Below are 22,047 nucleotides of genomic sequence, written 5' to 3' on the forward strand. Positions count from 1 at the left end.
CAATTTGGCAAGGGTATTTCAGTACTAAATTAATGACAGCCCAAGACCGACTAAAGGGACATTTCAAGGTCATCTTAAGACTACTCCAGCATTCTTGCATTAAGCAAATCTTTCAAGAACATATAAGCATCTATGCCCAAGACATTAAAGTGCATATAGGCTTAGTGACAGCTTTAGAGTGCACTAGTCGCAACTTCAATGCTTAAAAGGTATTTAAAGTTTCCAGCATTAGTCAGTATGTGCTAAGCATTTTAAAAAACACATCAGTACTTCTTTCCAATAATAGCTAATAACAAGGTTCTGAGTAGGACAAGCCCATACAGGACTCAGCCAAAAGAGCTTCAAATTAAGTTTTCTGGGGAGAAGAAATGAGAGCAACAAGTCCTCCTGTTCCAGATCAGTTCTGGGAAAAAAGCATTTCACCCAGCTTCCACAGCACAATACTCTCAGTAAGTCTGGAGATAATGGTCCAGTAATGTTAAATATTTATACAACTTCTGCTGATAAAGTTTCCAGGTGACAAAGATTGATACAAGAATAAGTAATGAAGACAGGTTACTGTTACAGAGTGCTAGATGATTCAGCTAGAAGATCACATAAAACTACATTTGAATATGATCACATGAGTTCATTGACAATAATAGGTTTCAAGAGACCTATGTAAGACATCTCAGTCAGCCCTCTCACATTGACTGCAGCCTGGTGGAGGACACTCATCAGCAACTGTCAGCAGATTCAAGGGAGCAATAATTCTCAGCAGAAGAGTAAGGATCAATAGCTGGAGATTGTATCTTTCTTCAGGCATTTAAAGGTAGAAAATAAATGTCTGTTTACAGGACAGTTGCATCACTAAATACCAGAATATCGACAAGGATAGTCTATGAACAGTTTGTGATGGTGTCATCTGAAGAAGGCAGAGAGGAAACAAAATGCTTCCATTGGCCTAAGCAGCAACTGAATGGACTGCCTAGGTGAGCATAATTGATTCAGTAGCTCTATAGGATACATGGAAAGAAGACCAGGTATCAGGCTTATTACCTGATAATCTTAATTTACTTGACAACAGCACGCTGGCACCTGTTGAAGTGTCACACGCTGGGGAAAGTTTCAACTCAGCTTTCATAAGCAGAGGCAGTGCCTCACAATAAGAACCCATGCAAGGGTATTCGGTTGCCATAACATACTAGACCTTCCAGAAAGTATTTGACAAGGTCTTCCCCCTTCAAAGGCTTTTATACTAGACTCCCTAGAGAGAGAGGGGAAAGCCTTTATGTACTTAAGTGCTTGGTTAAAAAAAAAAAAAAAAAAAAAAAAACAAAACACACACACACAACAAAACCAAAACACCACACAAACACACGCAACAAAAAACATGCTAAAAAACAATCATTGAGCATTTTCCCACAGCAGAAGAGGTCATTACTGGAGTTTAGCCATCATTTATCATGAACAGCACATGCTGAACAGCACGGACAACCTGGATGAGAAGAGAAAGTGAGATGGCAGAGTCTGAACCACTTCATATCATCAGATCTGAAAAAGGATAGCTGAATAGATCTGTAGAATGAGCACAGACAAAAATATCAGGTGAAATTCAAAGATGAAGCGATGCAATTGGAAAGAGGACGTGATCATAAATTTAATGGAGAGATGGGCTCTGAACTATTACTCTCAGGAACAAGACCTAGGGGTTACAGTAGCTATGGAGCCAAGCATTTCCTAGAACTAGGTCTGTCACACACTCATGCAGTAGCGTACCAGTCCCAGTTCTCCTCCCTCCCCTACTGCTAGTGTGCCACTGCCCCCTTGACTCATCTGTTTCTGTTCAACAGACCACAAACATCTGATCCATTTCAGCACTTAATCCATCCTGCTGTCCTGGAACACACTTGAAACTTTACCTGTATTGATCATATTGCCAGGCACTACTTTAAATGCAGGGTCTAAGCATTCACAAAAAGAACAGCACACAGTAAGTGAAGCAGAGTTTATGGCTAGCTTTCCTACCTGTCAGTAAATAGATATCCAGAGCTCTACTGGCAGAAAAAAATCTTTTAGACAAAGCTGGTATATATCAAAATAAATATTTATTATGGCTACAGGAATTTGCAGCTGACTAAAGCTAAAAGTGCACTGACCTTACTTTACAGGAAAAAGTTACTAGAATCAGCTAGAGAGCACCTTAACATTAAATCACAATGCATTCTATGCCTGCTTTCATTTCATAGCTATGTCTTACATTTAACTACAAACAAGTGTAAGTGTTCCTTTTACTTTCCAGTAGTCATCTACCAAGGTAGCAATTATTCTTTAGGTTTTCATATAGCATTGAGAATTCAAGCCTTATATTTTTGTGAAAACTTCTATCGTTAGTTTTTGCACTGTACCATAGGAGAACAACAGAAAACTGCTTGAAAGGATTATTCAAAAATGTGCAAGAATTTTATGCATCTCACATGGAGCCTCAGATAGAACTTCAAACACAAATCTCTACTCTTTGTGAATGCAGTTCTCCATTTTTACAAGACAGTGACAAACCAAAATACATACACTGGAAAGTAGAGGGAATTTGCATCTGCAGCTGTAATATAATCACTTTGACAAGTTCACATAGTTGGAGAGTACTCCTCTACTGCAAAGAACACTACATAATTCCATTTGAGCTACACAGTATTATTTGTAGTATCACTGACTTCAAAACAAAGTGCATTAGCAGAAAAAAAAAAACAAAAAACAAAAAAACAAACACCACCACCACAACAAAAAAAACCAACTACATACCTGTATGAAGCTGAACTTTACCAATGACTCCCTCTACCAGGCCCAGACAAATGGGATTCCAAGCCAAAAGAAGATCAGTGGCTGCAAAAAAGAACAGAGCTCCTGTTTTTTCAAAGTAAACTCAACAGGACAATTAATCTAGTGATGATCATTCTCTCCACTTTCCCCACCTTAGAAGGTAGAAAATACCCCAAGATTCCTGCATTAAGATACATATGCTGTTCAATTTTTGCTTGTTACCAAGTAGCTATGACCAAATCACCAAGTTCCCAGTTTAAAGGCCCACCCCTGGTATTTCCCAGATATTTCAGAAAAGAATATATATAATCGTTTTGGGCTATGGTCATTCAGTTTAATGGAGGCTTAATCCTTCTAATATCCATTAGAATTTGTAACTGAACTGAAATTTTACATGGCTATAGTGAAATTGAATACAGGTCATTAAGTTAATAATGTAGCTTCAAAAACCTAGCAGATGTTAACTTTCAGCCCCAGCTCTCTCCCATACTTATCCAATTACTATTAGTGTCACATCCTCTTTCTATACACATGCACACACACACACACACTTCCTCTTTTGTTAAAACACTCTCAACAATTACATGGAATACCAAAGTACGCAAAGTTAAGTTTTAGGTTTTAGTTCTCCTACTGTTAAGAAATTCCAGTGAACCCCATAGGAAGCAGAAGAGAAAGCAGGAAGGCAACACTATCAACTTTCTGATCTGTGAAGGGTACTCCTCTCAACATGCATTCACGCCATCACTTGATGCAAGTCAGTAAGATCGTATAGGCATCAAGAGTACTCTGTGGTCACGCAGACACACACGCTGATATTCAGTAAGAGTTTCTAACAGCAGTGTAGTACCTGTTCAAGAGTTCAAGACTGTGGGAAAGAATAACTTTCGTAAAGTCAAAGCTTTTAAGTGAAAACAAATCCTTACAAGCAATTAATATCTGTGTAGGAGAGAACAAACTCGGCAAAGGCAAAGAGAAGGTTTTTCTATAGCTAGAAGGACAATCAGCTTGTGATTACCTGCCAAAACTCACTTGTTCCAAGTTGGGAGAATTTCTCCAATTTTAACATCCAGACAAATTAAAGTATCTTAGCTCCCAGTGTAAGCAGATGAACATTTGAAAGAACAAACTCACACAATATCTTAAGATACAGCAGAGTACAAATCATCCACCTACACACACTTTATTTACGAGACCTTAGTTTCTTCTTGGAACTGAGCTCTGCGGGTGACAACTGATAGTCAGTTTGATACTTTTTACGTACTTATTTTCAAACACTCTATCCTCCTTGAAACACTTATAATTGAGACTTTGCTATTCCAAGAACACACATTTATTCCTAGTTTTCAGCATAACTTCTAATAGTAAGCCAGGATCAGCTAATGTCATCATTAAATACAAGCATTTACTTTAGATACAATAGAAATGGTTTAAGTCAGGATAGATCTAAATTGAACTCACTTAAATGGGATATCACATGTGCCTGTATGCAGGCAAGCAAGAACTAAAAGCACCTGGTAGCAGAATTTGAAGTGATGTTTGCAGGAGGCAGTGCAGAGCTACCATCAGTGCGTGTAACCAGGCTGCACCATTTAATGGACTACATCTGCAGAGAAACTCCAGGTTCTTCCTCTTTCACTGTAGGAGCGCTACAGTCAGTCAGCTGGTCTGTACAGAACCTGGCATGAATCATGCCATCATTAAATGAAGTTCTAAGGAGACTAATACAGATAGATGAGCACCAGCAAATAAGTGACAGCGGCTATGACTGTGTGAACACTTTGATTTACCCTCAAACCCTGCTGAACTACCTAAACTCATCTTGTATCCGTATGCCAAAGACCTGTGCTGACACAAAACAAGTTCTAGGACAGCCTGAGCTCAGAGTTTCAGTCCAAATAACACACAAGAGCATCTGTATGCTGAGTGGAAAACCTGCACAATCAAACTTATAGGAAACAGGAACACAGGCAGCTTTCCTCACTCCCAAATCTTCCACCTTCTTTCCCACTTCACCCAATCAATCCCAGAGTCTTGTCTTCACTCCTGGGAATTTTCTAGAGCTGTATTGTCTCAGACTTCATCTACTTTTTGCTATCTTTGCAACTGACTTCCACATTCATATTCTATTGTGAAAGCAAGAAACCAGCTAGATATATCAAGCAGCCAAAAAAAAATAAGCTCAGCACAGGAGGAATTTACAGAACCAAACTACTGAAGGTTTACCATAGCTACTACAAACCTAGTAATCTAGAATACTATCTAAGTATTTTTAAACCACTGATTTCCTGCTATGATGAGATATTAGTAGGAAAGCTCTGGGTAGGAAGTGAGATTTTCTTCTAGTAGCTTACAAGAGAAAAAAATGAAAAAATAAAATTTTGGTTTAATTACAGATATAAGGAAATGATAGTTTAGACTTGCTTGCAAAAGGGCATAAGGAAACTGGTATCAGGGACTGTACGAGAAGTGGGTCTTGTGTAGGTGTTCTATTGGTTTTATGGGTTACTCTGACATATGTAGCCCTAGACATAATCATATGCAACGTCCAAGACTTCTACAGGAATACTTCTCCCTAGTAGCACAGAGCCACAATGAGAACTGGCTCTAAACTCTGACTCCTATGTTCACTTAAAGCATAGATGAGCTTCAGAAAAAAAAAAAAGAGAATGCATTTGGAGTTAAATGCACGTTACACTTTAAGAGTTTAAAGACAGCAAATACAGATCCACCAGCTGGGCAGCACTGGCTCTAGAGGTAAGTGTGATGACCAAGCTATAACAGTGAAGGCTGACTGTTTCAAGAAAATTTTCCATGGGGAAAGCAGGGCATAGGAAGAAAAACGACAGTATTTAGCAACATTTGAAGAGATTAACATGTTTTTTTCAGCATGCAAGAAAACCTAGATGTGAAGAAGTCTTACAGGAGAAATGCCTATAGGCTGTGAAAAAATACCAATTGTGGAATCACACTGGCTTTCTTTGGCAACAGTATCACAAGTTGTTTGTGTTTTGGGTGGTTTTTTTGTTTGTTTGTTTTGTTTTCTTACACTATTTCTAGAGAACTTTCTAGAGGAGAGTGTGTGTGACAGCATAGAAGCAGGTTGTTTTAACTAAATAAAGCACATCTGGTTCTGACCTTCTGATTAGATCTTCGTCACTGGTTATATAGTTCAATTTCCTGTGTGACAGCTGTATCTCAACTCAGAGCCAACACCCAATCACGCTGAATAAATATCACTGCAGTAAATACCCATATGAACCTCCTGCTCTTGAAGAGTACACTCTGGAAATGTAAGATGGATGAATCAAATTAAAAGGTTTAACTATCGTTCCCCCACCCACTCCCAAAGAATACAGGCTTCCATGCTGAGTGCCATCCTATTTACTCCGTTTTGGAAGAAGCTGTGCAACTTTAGTCTAATACTGTAAAATTGCTCAAGACTGTTCGCTTGCAGCCATTTAGTCTGCCTGGCAATTCTGGCAGCAGCAATCTTCAGCCACCATCATTTATCTTTGAAAATTATAACCACTTAATCTTTGCTTATGTAACGATTTTAAATATACAGAGATCCAAGAAAGTTAACTGCAAGCCTGTAGGAGATTAGTCTTTAACTGTAAAATACAGCAGAATTTAAGAGGTAGCATAAGTTGGTAGACAGTGATACATGTTACAGAAGGTATTTACATCTTTTTAAAGCCATGGGGGAAAGTAACCATACAAAACAAAACTGAAAATCCTCAGTTAAAAGTTTTTGGATAGCATGCATAAGAGACATGACCACATTTCTGACTGCTGAAACAACACGTAGTAAGTGTGAAATGAAATGCCTTATCAACAAGAACTAACTACCACAAGGCTCTATCAAAGGAAACAGTGGACTTTCCTCTACACTCAAAACAGACTGACTGCTTTGAGATAGAATGTGAAATAAAGTTTATCAATATGGTTACTCTTGTTTCCCCACACAAACTTATGTTCCTATAGATGTCATATGAGTTGTCTCGTAGATCTCTTGAAATTCAGACAGCCAGAAATAAAGACTTATCAACCTGAAACTGCAACACAATGCTGTTGAAACAGACTTCTTACAGTGTTGTGCTGGTGATAATAAGCACTGTCAAAACACTCAATGTCCTTCAAATCAGAAAGTAGGAAGCTGGGTACGGAGTCACTATGAGCAGCGAGCAGAGCCCCATGGAAGATCTTCTGACTCGGGGAGTTCTCTGGTGTCCTCAAATAAGTTTTAATTTGAGAGAATTGCCAGGGTTTGATAGGCCTTAACACGTGCCCTTAATACTTTGAGGTATGCACTTGCTTACCAAGTTTCCATCCTGAAGTACAAAATTGCTCACTCTTTCCCTTGCTCCGCTAACTAAATTCAAGCTATTGAAATAAGCATGGCGTCTTTTTGCTCATTCCTGTCAGAGATTAATGATCATGGATGATACATTTACGATTCACAGCGATTATATCAGCACTGTAGTCGCAGCACAATAGAAATTCCATCACAAATTCGGAACAAAACCGGCTTTGATGTGGTTACTTCCACCACCGCCCCTCAGAGCTTACCAGCCGCGATGCAGGGCCACACAATGTCAGATAAAGTTCCTTTAATTCTTTGTGTTTACACAAACAGAACATTGAAAAAGGTGATACAAAAGTAACTTGGAAGAGCATCAAAAGCCAAAACTGCTTTCTAGCTCTTCCTCCAGTCTACCACCAGCAGAGTTGATCCGAGGTCAGGCACAAATTCTGATAAGAAAACAAACGGCTGCTTTGGGATAAGCCACTTGCTCAACACTGAATGACTCCAGGCAAGTCTGAAGAGTTTAAGGAGGTGGGCTATCAGCTTCCTTCGGGGAGAAGGCAGGAAGAAAAAAAGATTTCATTTGTAGTCACTTGAATCCAGCCCTTACTACCGAGGCGCTGCCTGGTTCAAGGAGTATACTACTCTTATCTTCCTCAAACTTTGTCAGCTTTCAGGAATGGACCTCGGCTAGAAAGGGTTTCCTGTCAGTGTACTCAGTATAGAAACACACAAAACATCACTGAACTTCAAGATCAGTTTATATGGAAGTGTATAAACACAGATATAAATGCACGCTATTTCTCAAAAATTCTTTCCATAGGCTGAGAGAGTAGCAATTCTAACAATCATTCTCACCATTCAACACAAACAATAGACATTTATATATAAAAAGTAAAAGCCGAGTAACTCGCTGTAAATAGCCAAAGTAAATCTTTCAGCTCTGCTAATATAACATTTGACACCTGAAGTGTTAACTTTTGGGAAAAAAACTTCAATACTATTTTTAAATAGAGATTTTTCTTCTTTAACTTGTGTCTGCTTTAGATCAAAGACAACTACAAGACTTTATTATTAGCACTATTTGACCCTTATGACCTCTTGTGGCTTTTCAACAGGAAATCTACTTCCAAGTTCCAGTTCATCTTTGAATAGCGTTCTGAAATATTAGCCAGGATTAAGAGATTACAAATTAACTGGGAAGACTTAAGAGTATAAACTTGAACTTCTTTCTCTTGTAGGAAATAAAGTACTACTTACACAAACAAACTTAGGCTAATTAAGTTTTCCTTTCGGCACAGATCTCTAGTTTTATATTTAAGCTACGGTAATTGCAGAAAGATAGATGGGTATTAAGACATTTAGTATTACAAGTACAAGCTCTTAATTGTCATGAAGTGTGAACTTTATTTACTTGCCTATACTCCACCTAACTTTAAACAAGTTATTCCTTCAACTAATCACCTGTTTTAATTATCTTTAATTTGTCATTGATACAGCTGGCACTGTCTGTAAGTATTAATGATCGAGAGCCCTCAATCACTTAGAATTTAAATGCTCTGCTTTATAAGAGAGATACTAAATCACCACTATGCCCCAATCTGCCCTCTCCCCGCCTCCCCCCCCCCCCCCCCAACCTTAAGAAGCCTACGGCTAGGCTACACTAGGAGGATTTCAGAAAAATCCCAGTTAGTCTTCTCATTGCTACTACACCTCACAGCCTTGCTAGAAAGCCTGCTTATCCTCTGATCTCCGATGATGAGAACCATGTTTTCCAAACAGTAATTCAATGCAAGTTTCTCACAGCGTGCCTGTCTCAACTGTGGAAGCACAGCACACTACAAAGTACACATCTACCTGCTCGAGTCTAGGAAAATGCAACAGTGATTTAGTTTCTTTGGACACTTTCCTTCAGTACCTCAAAGTCAGACTAAATGAACAGGAACAGTTCAAGTACAATTCAGGTTGTATAGTCACAGATTTAAAGCAGTGGGGATTGGAGTATACAATACAAGTTTGTATTATTGCTGCAAAAACAGGATGCAAGTCCTGAAAAATGAATCCTTACTACTCATTTTGATAAAGAACACTTCTTTGTATTCTGTTGCAGTTATAAAATCCCCCGAGTCACCAGGCATTGCTCAGGAAGCTTAAAAACATACGGAAAATGTTCAGTTGCCTGGAAAGTATCCAGTATTACAAGTAATTACACAAGGAACTCCGGTACCAGTTGTTGTTACCAGCTGAAACATCTTCCCTCCAAACAGAATTTGACGCTGTAGATCAGTGGTCTCCAAACATTTTTGATCACATACCACACCAGTAAAAAATATTTCAGTATACACCCCAGACGTATATAATTTATAAAGAAATATACATGTATGTTCTACTGTACTAATATGACACACATTATAAAAAATACACAAAAATAGAAGTTTTAAATGGATGAGAAAGATAAAATAAACATTATTTTTAAATTATTTTATTTATTAATGGTACAAAATATTTTCTTCCCACACCCCCATGGATTGTCTTGTGCACCCACTTTAGAGACCACTGCTGTAGGTGGCTAAATGTGTGCAACAAGCTGTTAGATGCGTTTCAACCACTTGAAATTAGAATCTCCTCCTCACCCCTTCCACAAACCTGCACATACCATTCAGATAAGGGACCAGCAGTGACTCTGTTAAAACACGAATAGGCGCTAAGCCACTGAAGTTCAGTGGGGTTATTTTTACTTTAAAATTTCCCTTTATTCTTCCAAACTGCTGAACTCTGCTAGTAAACACATACTTTCTCAGAAGTGGTACAAGTAAGGAAATAATATCTTTTATCCTTCCAAAAGTAACAATTGCTGTATAATTAATATTATTACAGATCCACACACATTCCCATTTTCAGCTGGTATTTCAACAAAGCTCAAGCTGTTTGTGGGTATATCCTTAAAGCTAGGAAAGCAGTAGGTTGTCTGCAATTTTTTTAATCCTATTTAATTTGTAAGAGGGAAATTATCAGGAAGGCAGGAGAAAGATTCTATTCAAACCTACTTACAAAACTGACAGTTTAAACACTATGTTCACTCATTCAGAAGATATGCTGTTTTAACAAGTTTGCTCAACAGTTACAGCTATACTCAAAAGAGAATGCAAGAAAGCTATCCCATCCTCAAAAGATTTAAATATAAACGTTAATTGAGCAGAAGGATTTCACGATCATGAAAAATAGTTTGGTTTATTTATCACTGAACTGACTTACATTAATGCTTCTTAAGAGCCATGAGAGAAATACTGGTATAGCTGTGGTGAGCCAAGTCTATGCAAGGTAAGGTTTTCCCTCACTGTCACCTTTTCTTCTCACTCCATAATTAACTTTCCTCTCAGACTGCCCAACTAATCAAACTCACAGCAGCAAAAAGAATTACGGATTGGGAACAACCATTTCAAACCCTAAACAAGGGAGTCATACTCAAAAACCTGGCACACGTGTTTCAGGAACAGAAAGTAAAGGATTTCATGCCACACACACCACATATCTCCCCCCTCTTTTTTTTTTTAACTGTTGGGGACAAATTGACTATTTAATCAAATGACAACAAGCAATACATCATTTAAACATTACTGGAAGACATTTCAGTATAGGGGAAAACTTAAGCATCAGCCATATGTGGGAAAGTTGCTGTTTTTCCTAAACTGAGAAACAGACAAGGAGAAAACAAACTGAAAGTTAACAATTAATGACAGATCAGCACATTTGCCATTTACATTTTGCAACTACCTCTTGGGCAAGGTCATATACTTCTAAATTTGGCTCAGAGTTCTGTTTTGCACAATGCTGCATCTCATGTAGTTTACTTCAGCATCTCAGTATGATCTTGCCTACTATCCCCTATTGCATTATCAGAGATAAAGACTTACTACATTACTCAAAATAGGACGCAAGTTTGAGCTCAGAGTATGTTTAAGTGGCTTGCTTTCAGTTTTTCAAAGACACAATGAGCCCTGTTGCAGGGCTTCTAGATTTCTTCCTTAAAAGGAAGAATCTAAGTGTCCAAGTGGAACTCCATTCATTTCGGTTCAGCTTTTCAGGAAAAAAGTCCTCTCCCAGTTTTTATTGAGGGAGGAATCAAAGGTGTTTGGAACAAGAATATACAACTGATCATTGAGTATTAATATTCCTGTTTACTAAAGCAGAGCTTTCATAAAAAAATGGTTTTTGCACCATTTCCAAACTTCTCCTCTAGAAAGCTGTCCAACAATTTCTTCTCTTCTTGATACTCTTTCCTATTACTGTTTCCTATGAAGACATGTGAAATGCAATGATTTTAACAAATAAGGATAATGTTAGAACATGATCAGCTGATGGAACCAATAACCATTAGCTGGAAGCGTTAACTCCACAAACAGGAATTAGAGCACTTCACAAAAGGTTTAAAGAGATGGAGGGAGAAGAAAAACCTACACATACCCATAGGCACACCCCTCCTCGGTGGACTGTTTGCATATTCTATCTTACAACAAGTGTTATTTCCTCGTTAAGACTTTCACAAATGACACTTGCAAGAGTAAGTGGTATAGCTAAATCACGACTGAAAATAAAGTGGGAAGAGTTTGTTGTTGTTTGTTGAAATAAAGAGTTGAATCATCCTAGATCAAGTTAGGGTATTGTAGCAGGATAGTGGGTTTTCAAGAAATACAGATTTATTTGCACATGCGAATTTCTCAATTAGAATAACCATATTCGTTTTTGTAACAAATCCAGAACATTCAATGAACTACTTTTTTAAAATCACAAGTTTATAGCAAGTTTAACACTTAATGAGAAGTAAATTCTGAGTTACCGAATTTGTATCTTATTCTCTAAAAACCTTATGTATATTAAAAATTCATGTTCTCTATAACATTAAACATGAATCATGAAACATCTAAACATTGACAAAAAAAGCTTTTGCCAGTGGTCTCAAATCTTTGAGACATTTGAGGGAAAAAAGTAGAATCAGCCAAACTCTGGCCCCTGAGTCTCAATACACAATCCTAACAGAATGAGTTTCCGAAACACATATTCAATATTTAATTAAGCTATATTTGAGACCTGCTTGATATTGCACTGAAGAATTTGCTTCTAAAAGAAAATTCTAAACCACCATCTGAGAAGTCTCACAGTTCAAGGGAAGTACTTAGTGGTAGTTACTGCAGTCCTTGACATCTCAGGGCTCCTGTTGCAGCTGCCCTGCAACACAGCAGTTTGGAAGAGAAGCAGGAGACGCAGTTTTCTTGTTGTCAGTCTCACTCTTTCGTTACCAGCAAATGCCCCACTGCCCACCAAATCCCTTCCTGAAGTCACCCAAAACCTTCAGGAAGGATCTTAAAAACCTCTCAGGTTAAGAAGCTACAGAACCATTCTTTCTGAGGCATAACGTCAGCAACATAAGGTCTCTCCTGTATGCTTAATAGTATCAATTAAAGACCATTAAAAAAAAAAAAAAATCACATTCCAATCTACAACAGTTGTTTTGAAAGAACCTAAGTGGCATATCAAATAAATGGTCGCCTTTTACTACAGTTCAGACGGTTTAAAACTTAAGTCACTTAAAACTTTAATGTTTCCTTACACATACAGCTGAAATATCACCCACACTGTTTAACTGTGAAAGAACCTAGTAAGAACAACAGTATTCACAGATAGAAAAGACACAAGCCTTTGATACAGATGCAGACCCTTCTTAATTGAAAGGCTGCTACCTGTCAGTGTTCTAAATATTTTAGTTGCAGTTAGTCTGCAATTTCCTACTCACTATTTAGTTGATACTAACCCATGAGATCAAAGACGGGTCTAACCTTTGCTAGCAAAATACATACCACAAAAATCCACCTGAATTACAGATTCATTTTAATTCGGGGGGGGGGGGGGGGGGGGGGGGGCAGGGAGGAACATGAGACAGGACAGGGAGACAGACACAACTGACTTTTTTTTTCCTCCACAAAGCAAGTAACTTTCAGATCACCAAAAAAAAAAAAAAAAAAAAAAAAGCAACAGCATATCAAGCTTAAGAGGTTTTTCATATATTTATTTAAAACCTAAAGTCATTTCAGCGTGGGCAGGAATTCCAAGACACCTATGCATCTGAGTTGGAACAAGTTTGGCATTTCCAGACTTCTTCATATAAGGAAAAGGGGAAGAAAAAAGAGACAGGAACACTCTTGTTATATTCAACTTGTCATCTGCTACTCAGGCTCAACAGAAAACAAAACAAGAAACATCTCACCTAAAGATTTATTTAATTCTCACCAATTTAATTCTCATTTGATTAGGATGTAGCATAGTATCAACCCATTTAAGTCTCAGTTTTAGCTTTACTACGCTCTGTAAAAATAATCATGGATGGAATTACAAAGTAGATCTTATTTAATAAAAGCAGAAAATAAGTTCCCTGGTAAATACATTTGAAGATCTCAACTCACAGTCAGAAGCTACAAAATTGACGGATGTATGTAATATTCAATGAGATGCAGGACATACAGCAGCCCACCCCTCTCCCCTCTTTTGCGAGAAGGAGCAAGCAGCAATAGGGAACTAACTGCTCAAGATTTTTTTAGGCATACATTCTTGCTGGGTTGCAGCTAATACAGATCAGTTCTGACATCTGGTTTGTCACATACACCACAAGTACATTGTGCTGACAACTAAGAAAGGGTACAGAAAAGCAGGAACAGAATGAACAGGCAAGGGTGAGAAACAGTTCAGTAACCATTGCAGCTAAAAAAGTGTCAAAAACCAGCTTGAGGTTCCTTATGAAGTAACTTGAAATATGGAGTTTTTCCAAAGCTACAAGTACCTCCTCTGGAATTCATTTTCCAGAACAGATAGGCAGTTTCCAAGACATACTACTGAAATTCTGGAAGTCAGTTTTCTACGAAATACTTAATCCAGTAGCATGAGTGAAGACTCGGGCCATCATCCCTCAGAGTCATGCTTAGGACTATTCTGTAGCCTTAAACCTACTGATACATCTATTGTTATCAGTGGCATTGCTCCTTACACCACTCATCAGACCAAGGCCTTCACTTGAGCATTTACAGGCATTAAGACTTCAAATAAAGGCACTACTCTTCTCCTCCAGTCTACAATCATGAAGAACAGCTCAGGAATTCTGGCAAGTAATTTCCACATGACTCCTGTAATGTCTTTGAGGAGTAAGGCAAGCACACATAGCTAGAATATTAGATGGCCTTATGGTCTGTGATTCAGAGAAGATTTCACACTATCAGAAGACACCTAACCTGCAATCTGTCCCCTGATACTCTGAAAATGCTGTTCGGTAACACATCTCTCATTAAGAGAAAAATATTTAAGAGGCGTTGCTTCAGTTGCTGATTCACAACCATTTTCAACAGATGAAAATCAGTACTGTAACACTACTTTCCTAAAGTGTTTAAAACAAACAAATGCTCATTTGCCTCTAGTTACAGCTCCAGAGGTAAGACACATCTTAACACCACCTTACTCTTACAGGCAGAGGCGATGGAGTCTTTGAGCATGAAGTCCCCAAAAACTGTGTTAGAATAATTCCAACTCCTGTATCACTCAAAATCTCTCATAGTTTTTTTTTTTTCTCTGGGGTGGTGGGAACCAGCATCACTACCAGTAATAGTTTTAGTAGCAACTATTCTCAATCTTATTTGGTCTGGCATTACTGCCCAGAATATTATCAAGGCCAACACAGTGATAATAGAAGTTTTCATCCCATAAAACAGTCTCATTCCTTTTTCTGCTGATAAGAAAATGGTGAGAAGAATTCAGTGTCTTTGATACTTCCACTCTTTTCTATATGTGTCTACACATGCATATATAAATACATAATTTATACCAACAACATCAATAAAACTGTTTGTAATCTGTGTAGAACTACCAGTCAGGAGCAGCCAAGCAGAGCATAAACAGAGTAAACCAAGAGTGAAATCCCGATCAAGACCCGATGTAAGGTATTTAAAGCATGGTTGAACAACACATGTTTTTTCACTACAATGAAAAAAGTATACTGTAGACAGCTAAATTCCTAACAAAATCTCTGATGCCAAAGTGACTCATGGATTTCCTGCAGGTGACTCATTAGTGCTTTCACTTTAGAGAAAAAAGCCACCAGAAACATCTTGTAAACACAGGCAGACACCCTTCAAACTAGGGCCAACCTCAGACTTTGCTTATAGCAAATATTTACCAAGGTTTTTTTTGCCTTTTTTTAATTCAAGCTGTTCTCTCCATGATTCAAAGAGGTCAGAAATACAGCTTTCAAGATTAGCAAATTTCTGAACATGCCTTTAGAGTTGAGAGAGGAGTGTATTATAAAGCTTAGCGTCAGCCCTTTAGATTCACACCTATCATATAATGCAATACTTTGCAAGGTTTGCCAGTATTATCTATTTCAATCCATGAATGGATGAAGATTAATTCAGAGCAGCTTCTGTGGGACAGAATAAAACCAAGGCCTCCAAAAACAAGTGAAGACACATGGTTAGATTATAGCCTTCTGACGGACTATTAAACATGTTTAATGAACACAAGTTATGACTTTGTTTTTTTTAATATGGCAGTGACTCATCACACAGTAATCCATGTACTCATTTCCGGTCAGTGGCCTTGATTATAAATGGTCAAATGTAATAAAATTGTAAACTTGAGGATATCCAGCTTTGTCTTAATACAAGCAAGAGCTATTGACCCAAGAAATACTTCTTGTGAGGCAATTGTTTATTTCTTGGGCTTACTTTCAACATAGTAAGGTATTTCATTTCACAGCCCTAGAGCCCACTTTCAATAAGATGATCCACAGACAGGGTTGGAAAAACAAAACTACCAACGCATTGAATTGGGAAAGCGTGACTAACAATCAAGAGTTTCAAGCAGACTAAGAGACTTCAATATCGTATTACCTTTCATCAATCTGCAGGTCATACACAATAGGGATCACATGTATCCTGGCTGAAAATTTAAAGGTAGGCTAAGGACAAAATGCTGCTGAACAGCATGCAGACAAACTGCTGGGCCCTGGCAAAGCCTCCATGAATTTAACAGACTTCAAGGAAAGAAAGAAAAAAAAAAAAAAAAATCACAGCAACAGCTACATGAAAACAAGCTATTGATGCTTTTAAAATCAAAGCTTTCAAACAGCAATCTTCAGAACTACAGTTCACTAGTTTGTGCTTTTATTACTCAGGGTCAAGTAAGAGCTCTTATGCCTATGCAGGCGATTATAACTACCGCAAATCTAAAATTGAGTTGTTCCCCCCCCCCCCCCCGCCACGAAAACACACATTTCATTGACTAGCAGTATTGTCTGCTAGGTTAACATCAAGTATTTTGTAAGGTGATTTATAAATCAAAGCATTACTGGACTTTCAACCATAAGTGAAGCCGCTGGACAAGAATAAGTCATGTTAAACTTGAGACATACTGTAATTTTATCTGAGATGCAAACAAATTGCACTGACAAGACATGACTCAAGTATGAAAACATAACACAAGCACGACCAGTATGAAAAACAGTTCTTTGGATCAACACAGATAACAATGGTATTTGATGTTTACGTATAAAGTTTTTCCAGCCTTTTAAAAAAACCTCACGAAGGGTACTGTACTCAGATAGCCAGCCTGGTCATACGCATGCTTAACTGGCTTTTATGGCATAACATGGATCCCAATTTTAGAAAGCTGTAAGTAACATCTGTGCAACCTGCCGCGTGTTTGGTGAAACATCCAGCTATTTAGAGCATTTTGAACTTATAAGCAGGCACGCTATGGTCCCTTATATCTAAGCTACATATATTACTCAAAGCAAGCTAATTTCTAAGGACGGTATTTCATTTTATAGACAGCTTTACTGACTAACCTCCCAGATAGGATGTTATAATTACCATTCTTTCAAAAATCTCCGTTAACACAACTCACTCTATCTACAATTTTTGTTCCCACTACCTTCTTTGCAGCCTGATATTAATACACATAGCCCTCCCTTTGTAATTGTCATTTATACTGCCTGCAGTCACTAAAGAAATTTGAGAGCAATTTGCAAGCGTAGACACCTGTTCAATTTCTCCTAAAAAGAGGAGACCACGGAATAGGTTTGTTCCAAGACGCAATCACCATTTACCAGAAACACTGGCGAGCATCACTTTAGATGGGGCTGACACCAACACAAGATGGCCCTTCTTGTTTCACGATGCTCCAGCAAGGCTGACCAGATGCATTTCAACGTTATAAACTACGCAGGTTAAGCACGGGGAGCTGGCGGGGCAGCGAAGCGCCGGCACGGTGCAAGCAGAACGGTTCCCCCGCCGGCCGCAGGTACGTGTCTCCCGGGCCACCGGTGCCGGGACAGGCGGGACCTTCTGCGCCGGGGACGGCGGCGGCCCGGGCCGGCCCGCCGAGGAGCGGGGCGATGGAGGGAGGCGCCCGTCCCCACAGGACCGACCCGCGGCACCTCCCGGGAGAGCCCCGGCGCCCGAGCCCTGCCGCCCCCCGCCCTCCCCCGGGGCTCGGCACCGCCGCCGCCCCTCCCCTCAGCGACCCCCTCCCCGGCCATTGTCAGCCGCCGCCCCCCGGCGAGGGCGCCCCGGGCGGGAGGGTCCCGGCCCGCCCTTCCCCACACAGGAAACGGGCGGGGAGGCGAGGCGCGACCCGGCCCCAGCCCGGCGGCGGGGTCTCACCGGCTCTCAGCTGCAGGCTGCCGTCCCTCCGGCTGCACCACAGCGCCCGCTCCCCGCTCTGCAGGATGTAGTGGTCCTTGGCTTGGAACAGCTCCATCCTCCTCGCCGCCGCCGGGAGTGAGGGCGGGCGGGCGGGCGAGCGGGGCGCTCCCGCCGCTCCGCAGCCCCGCGGCTGCCGCGCGCTCACGCCGGGCGGAAGGGGGAGAGCCGGGCCGGGGCGCGCTCCCGAGGCGGGGGCGCGCGCACGCGCGCTGCCGCAGGGCGGACGGCGGGTCCCGGAGCCGGCCGGGCGCGAGCTCGGGTTCCGGCCCCGCCGCCGCACGTGACGCTGCCCGTCAGCGCCTCCCCGAGCGCCTAAAGGGGCGGGGCGGCGCGGGGCGGGGCTTGCGGAGCGCCAGGGGCGGGGCTTGCCGCTCCCGCCCGGTGCCTCAGCCCCGCCGCTCGCCCGCCGGGAGGGAGGCAGCCCGCGGGCCGCCGAGACGGTGAGGAGCGGGGAGGGGTCGGGCTGAGGCGCCGCGGCGGGGACGCTTTGCCCTGCGCGGCGGGGATAACCGGCGATAACCGCCGGGGGCGGCGGCGGCGGCAGGGTCTGAGGGACGGGCGCGCGCCTTCCCCTCAGCGCCGGCGCTGCCCGGCCTCGACGCCCTCCCGCCGGGGACGAGGGCACCGGCGCTGCCCGGCCTCGGCACACTCCCGCCGGGGAGGAGAGCAGCCCGGCCTGGCTCCCGGGTGGCCCCGGCTTTCCCCGGCCCGCACTTGCCGACTCTCGGTGCCTGGAGGAGTGGCGAGCCCCCGCAGGGCCTGGAAGCCTTCAGCAGCACAAGCCGCAAAGCTGCAGGAGGTTATGGCAAGGCACCACAGACGAAGTCATACCAACCAAGCCTGTATCCCCCAAGCTTTTTCAGCTTTTCCCAAGAGGGAGCAACTTCAATAATTGGTGGAAACAGGCAGGAGTTAATGTAGTATATCAGCTAGTGGTGAAAGGAAATCTCAACACCATAGCACAGGACTCATTACGGTTTTAAATATTTACCCAGAAAGAAGCACCTCTTGATACAAGGGTAATTACACCCTTTCTTTCCTCTCCAGGCAACACTGCAAAATGTACCAGCAAACTCCTCATCACTACAGACCCTTCCTGGCTACTTGTCCACAGGTTTCCAGAGCTTTTGTTTGTTTACAAAAGCTAAAGTCCCACTCTGTATAAAACTGAAGTAGAAATGGACATAGACAAAAAGCATCCCATCATGCATACAACCATTTAGGAGCAGCTTGGTTTATTGAAAGAACATCAGTATATTTTGAAAATTAATGTTGCGTGCAAGTAAGTAATTTTACATAGTACTGGAAAACCAATTTTCTCATGCTTTTATTTCCATCCACCCTTCTTTATTAAAAGAATGATCTTTTTGTTTTAGATGTCTCTAGACAGACTTTTTATTATTTTGACTGCAGTTTAAGATTTTTCTTTCAAATATAAGGTCTGACCTCTGATGTTGTTGCTTTTTTTCTTTTAAGTACACTTAAATTGTATAGGAACAATGTGAATGGAACTGAACTCTACTGGATTTGATAACAGATGCTAGTATCTCTTAACATTTTCCCCAGAGCAGGTACGCAAAAGGACACACCATTCTTTCTTGGCTACAGATCCCAATTTTGAAAATGTTGTGCCTTGTGAATACCCTACAGCTTCCAGTGTAGCACTGTCCTGCCTAATTCTTATACGTAGCAGTCAATGCCATTGGCAGAATGTTAGTAATGCTAGTAATTCAGGTCACTCCTGCAGGCACTGGGCAAGAGAAGGGTTGAAATGGCTTCTCAGCATTTTAATAAATACATCTCCTTTGAATTACTTTTTTCTTGATTTTTCCCATGAGCACAACGTCACATATTTTCAAAGGCATGTCAAACATACACAGAAATATAGTACAGGGATAGATTGGTTCACAGCTTGTTTCCTAGCAGAACAATATAGTGCTGTTTTCTCACTTGTAAATGAACTACATTTATAGTGCCATAAAATGAAGCCTAGCCCAAGTAGGGAAGGCATTGTGAAATTTCCGGTAAAATGAATGGAGAGCAGAGCTGTGATTGCAGTGGGACATATTATGTGTGTCTAACTGGAAGCTCCTGGTGTGCAAAGAAAGCTGTGTCTTTCTTTCAGTTTTAGCTGCCTCAAGGGAAGGGTGAGGAACAACAAGATCCTCAGGTTTTTTAAATGCTCAGCTCAGTAAAATCCTTGCTGCGGCTTCTCCTGGAGGGAATTCACTCTGTGACCCTGCAAGGAAGCTGGAAATTGACAGCTAAAAGAGATTCTTGAGTTTTGCCCTTCTCCTCTGCCTCTTCCCTGCCTTGCACTATGAGCAGGGCAGAGGGACAGTAGTTTAGTTAGATAATGAGTCACAGGCAGCAGGCATCTTAGTGGCAGTAGCTGCAGCATTCCCCTTTTCACAGAGAAATATGTGAAGCCTTAAGGAAAAAAGAAATTTGAGAATTATTTGGGGCCGAGATTTGCTTAAGATGGGAGGTGAGGCACGTTTTTGAGAAGTTAACTCTCCTTAGGTAGAAGAATCTCGTTTAGCTGTCAGTTGTACAGACCTGCCTGCCTGAAATATTTTGTCATTGTTTTCTGGACAGTGCAAATAAACGCCTTATTCCGTGGTACCATTCCTTCATTTCATTGCGTAAATGTAAGCATTTGACTTTTACGTATACATTGAATTAATTATCTGAGAAACCCATAAAGACTTTAACTAAGACGATTAAAATTGTCTTGTAAGAATATATTATAACCAATATGAAGATGACAGTGAGAAAGATGTCCTGTCCTCTGCTGCGGATTCCACCCACTCGGTTAGAGTGGCTCTGTGAACAGTTGACTTGGCATTTGTCACACAGCAGGAGAGTGGGAATTTCCAGCTGGGGCATGGGAACTAGCAGCTGAGGGCAGAGATTTCCAGAATGAGTCTGTTCTGTCAGTGGCAGATCCATTTTAGGAATTTCCCTCCCCTGCCAGCGGTTTCTGCCTCCCTTTGTCATGCCAAATCGGGAGTTCCTCTGGACACACTCTAGCTGGGAGTACTGAAGCCTCTGCTGACAGAGAGGGATGGACTACTGGGGAGGTTAGCCTCTGCAACTCGCAAATAAAAAGATTTACCAATTATTATTAAACTACCTACCATTGAACAGCACTACTCTCAAACCATTCTTTGAAAAGATTGGTTTCTCTCTCATACAACGTTTCTTCACTAGTGTATTATTTGTATATATTAGTTATGCTACAAAACATGTGACTAAAGGACATTAAGAAATTAGAAGACTCCTTATTAAATGTTAACATTCAAGACCCAGGCAAGAGCTTGATTTTGGAAGGTACTGAGCATCCAGTCTAGAAAAGCATTTAAGTGAATGCGTGACTTTAGATGTATAAATTAAATATGTTTGATCGGACATTAACATCTTTTAAGATGAGCATGTGCTTCAGAACTTTTCTGATTTAAGACTAGGAACTGAAAACCTCAGTGCGTCAAAACATAACCCTTTATTTTTGGTCCTATATCTTTCCTCTATTTCTGGGCAGTCTGCACTATCATTTGCTAAATATTTATCACTGCCATTTGCAGTGTCATCTCTATCCTGCATGCATTTCCCAAATAGTTCAGTGTTGTAGTACAATGCATAGGGTTGCCATTAAAATAATTCAGAGCTCCTTGCAGGGGTTCAAGGACAGACTTTGTTTCGCCCTTGTTCACCCTTTGATGAGGGTTTTTTTCCCCTTGGGTAGTTTTCTGTTTACATTCAGTGTGTCTTCCATAGATTCACAGCTGGGCAGTGTTTTTATAAGCCTGTCAGCTTTAGTTAGCATAGGAAAAAAAATTGGAAAGGGAATTTTGCATTTTTGCAATTCGCTGTCAATAGCTAATGGTAAGGAAATGCGTAGGCTGACAATTAGTCATGCAGTCTCGCTCTCAGTATTACCTGATTGCCCACAGCTTGATTTGAGTTTAAATGTTGATTAATGGGAAGTGATCTGATTTAGCAACACTCCATACTTGGAAGGACAATTGACTGGATGGATTGGACAAATACACAACTCCTCCTGGGATGAATGATACCAGTTTTGGAAATGACACTGTAGAGAGTGTGAGGAACTTTATTTCTAAATGCCAGTGATTAAGAAGTCATGGAACATTTTTTTGTTTGTTTGGCTTTCATGCTCCTGGTAGCTTCCAGACG

At 40.8% G+C, this 22,047-nt stretch overlaps 1 protein-coding gene across 3 annotated transcripts in view; it reads right to left on the reverse strand.

The window, feature by feature from the left end:
- The window catches only part of INPP5F (inositol polyphosphate-5-phosphatase F), a 45,337-nt gene extending 27,427 nt beyond the window's left edge, over positions 1-17,910 (reverse strand). For 2 of the 3 annotated variants that reach the window (XM_082309450.1, XM_082309448.1), the window contains exons 1-2: positions 17,809-17,910; positions 2,782-2,862 (exon numbers count right to left, since the gene is read on the reverse strand). In XM_082309450.1, the coding sequence (XP_082165576.1) occupies positions 2,782-2,862; positions 17,809-17,905 (178 nt within the window). In that variant the 5' untranslated portion in view covers positions 17,906-17,910. Of the gene's footprint in view, positions 1-2,781; positions 2,863-17,252; positions 17,336-17,808 lie in introns of those variants that run through there. The other variant, XM_082309449.1, reaches the window with a different exon arrangement.
- Between the last annotated feature and the right edge of the window lie 4,137 nt (positions 17,911-22,047).

The sequence above is a fragment of the Platalea leucorodia genome (genome assembly GCF_965183815.1).
Source record: "Platalea leucorodia genome assembly, chromosome: 4".
Lineage (NCBI taxonomy): Eukaryota > Metazoa > Chordata > Aves > Pelecaniformes > Threskiornithidae > Platalea > Platalea leucorodia.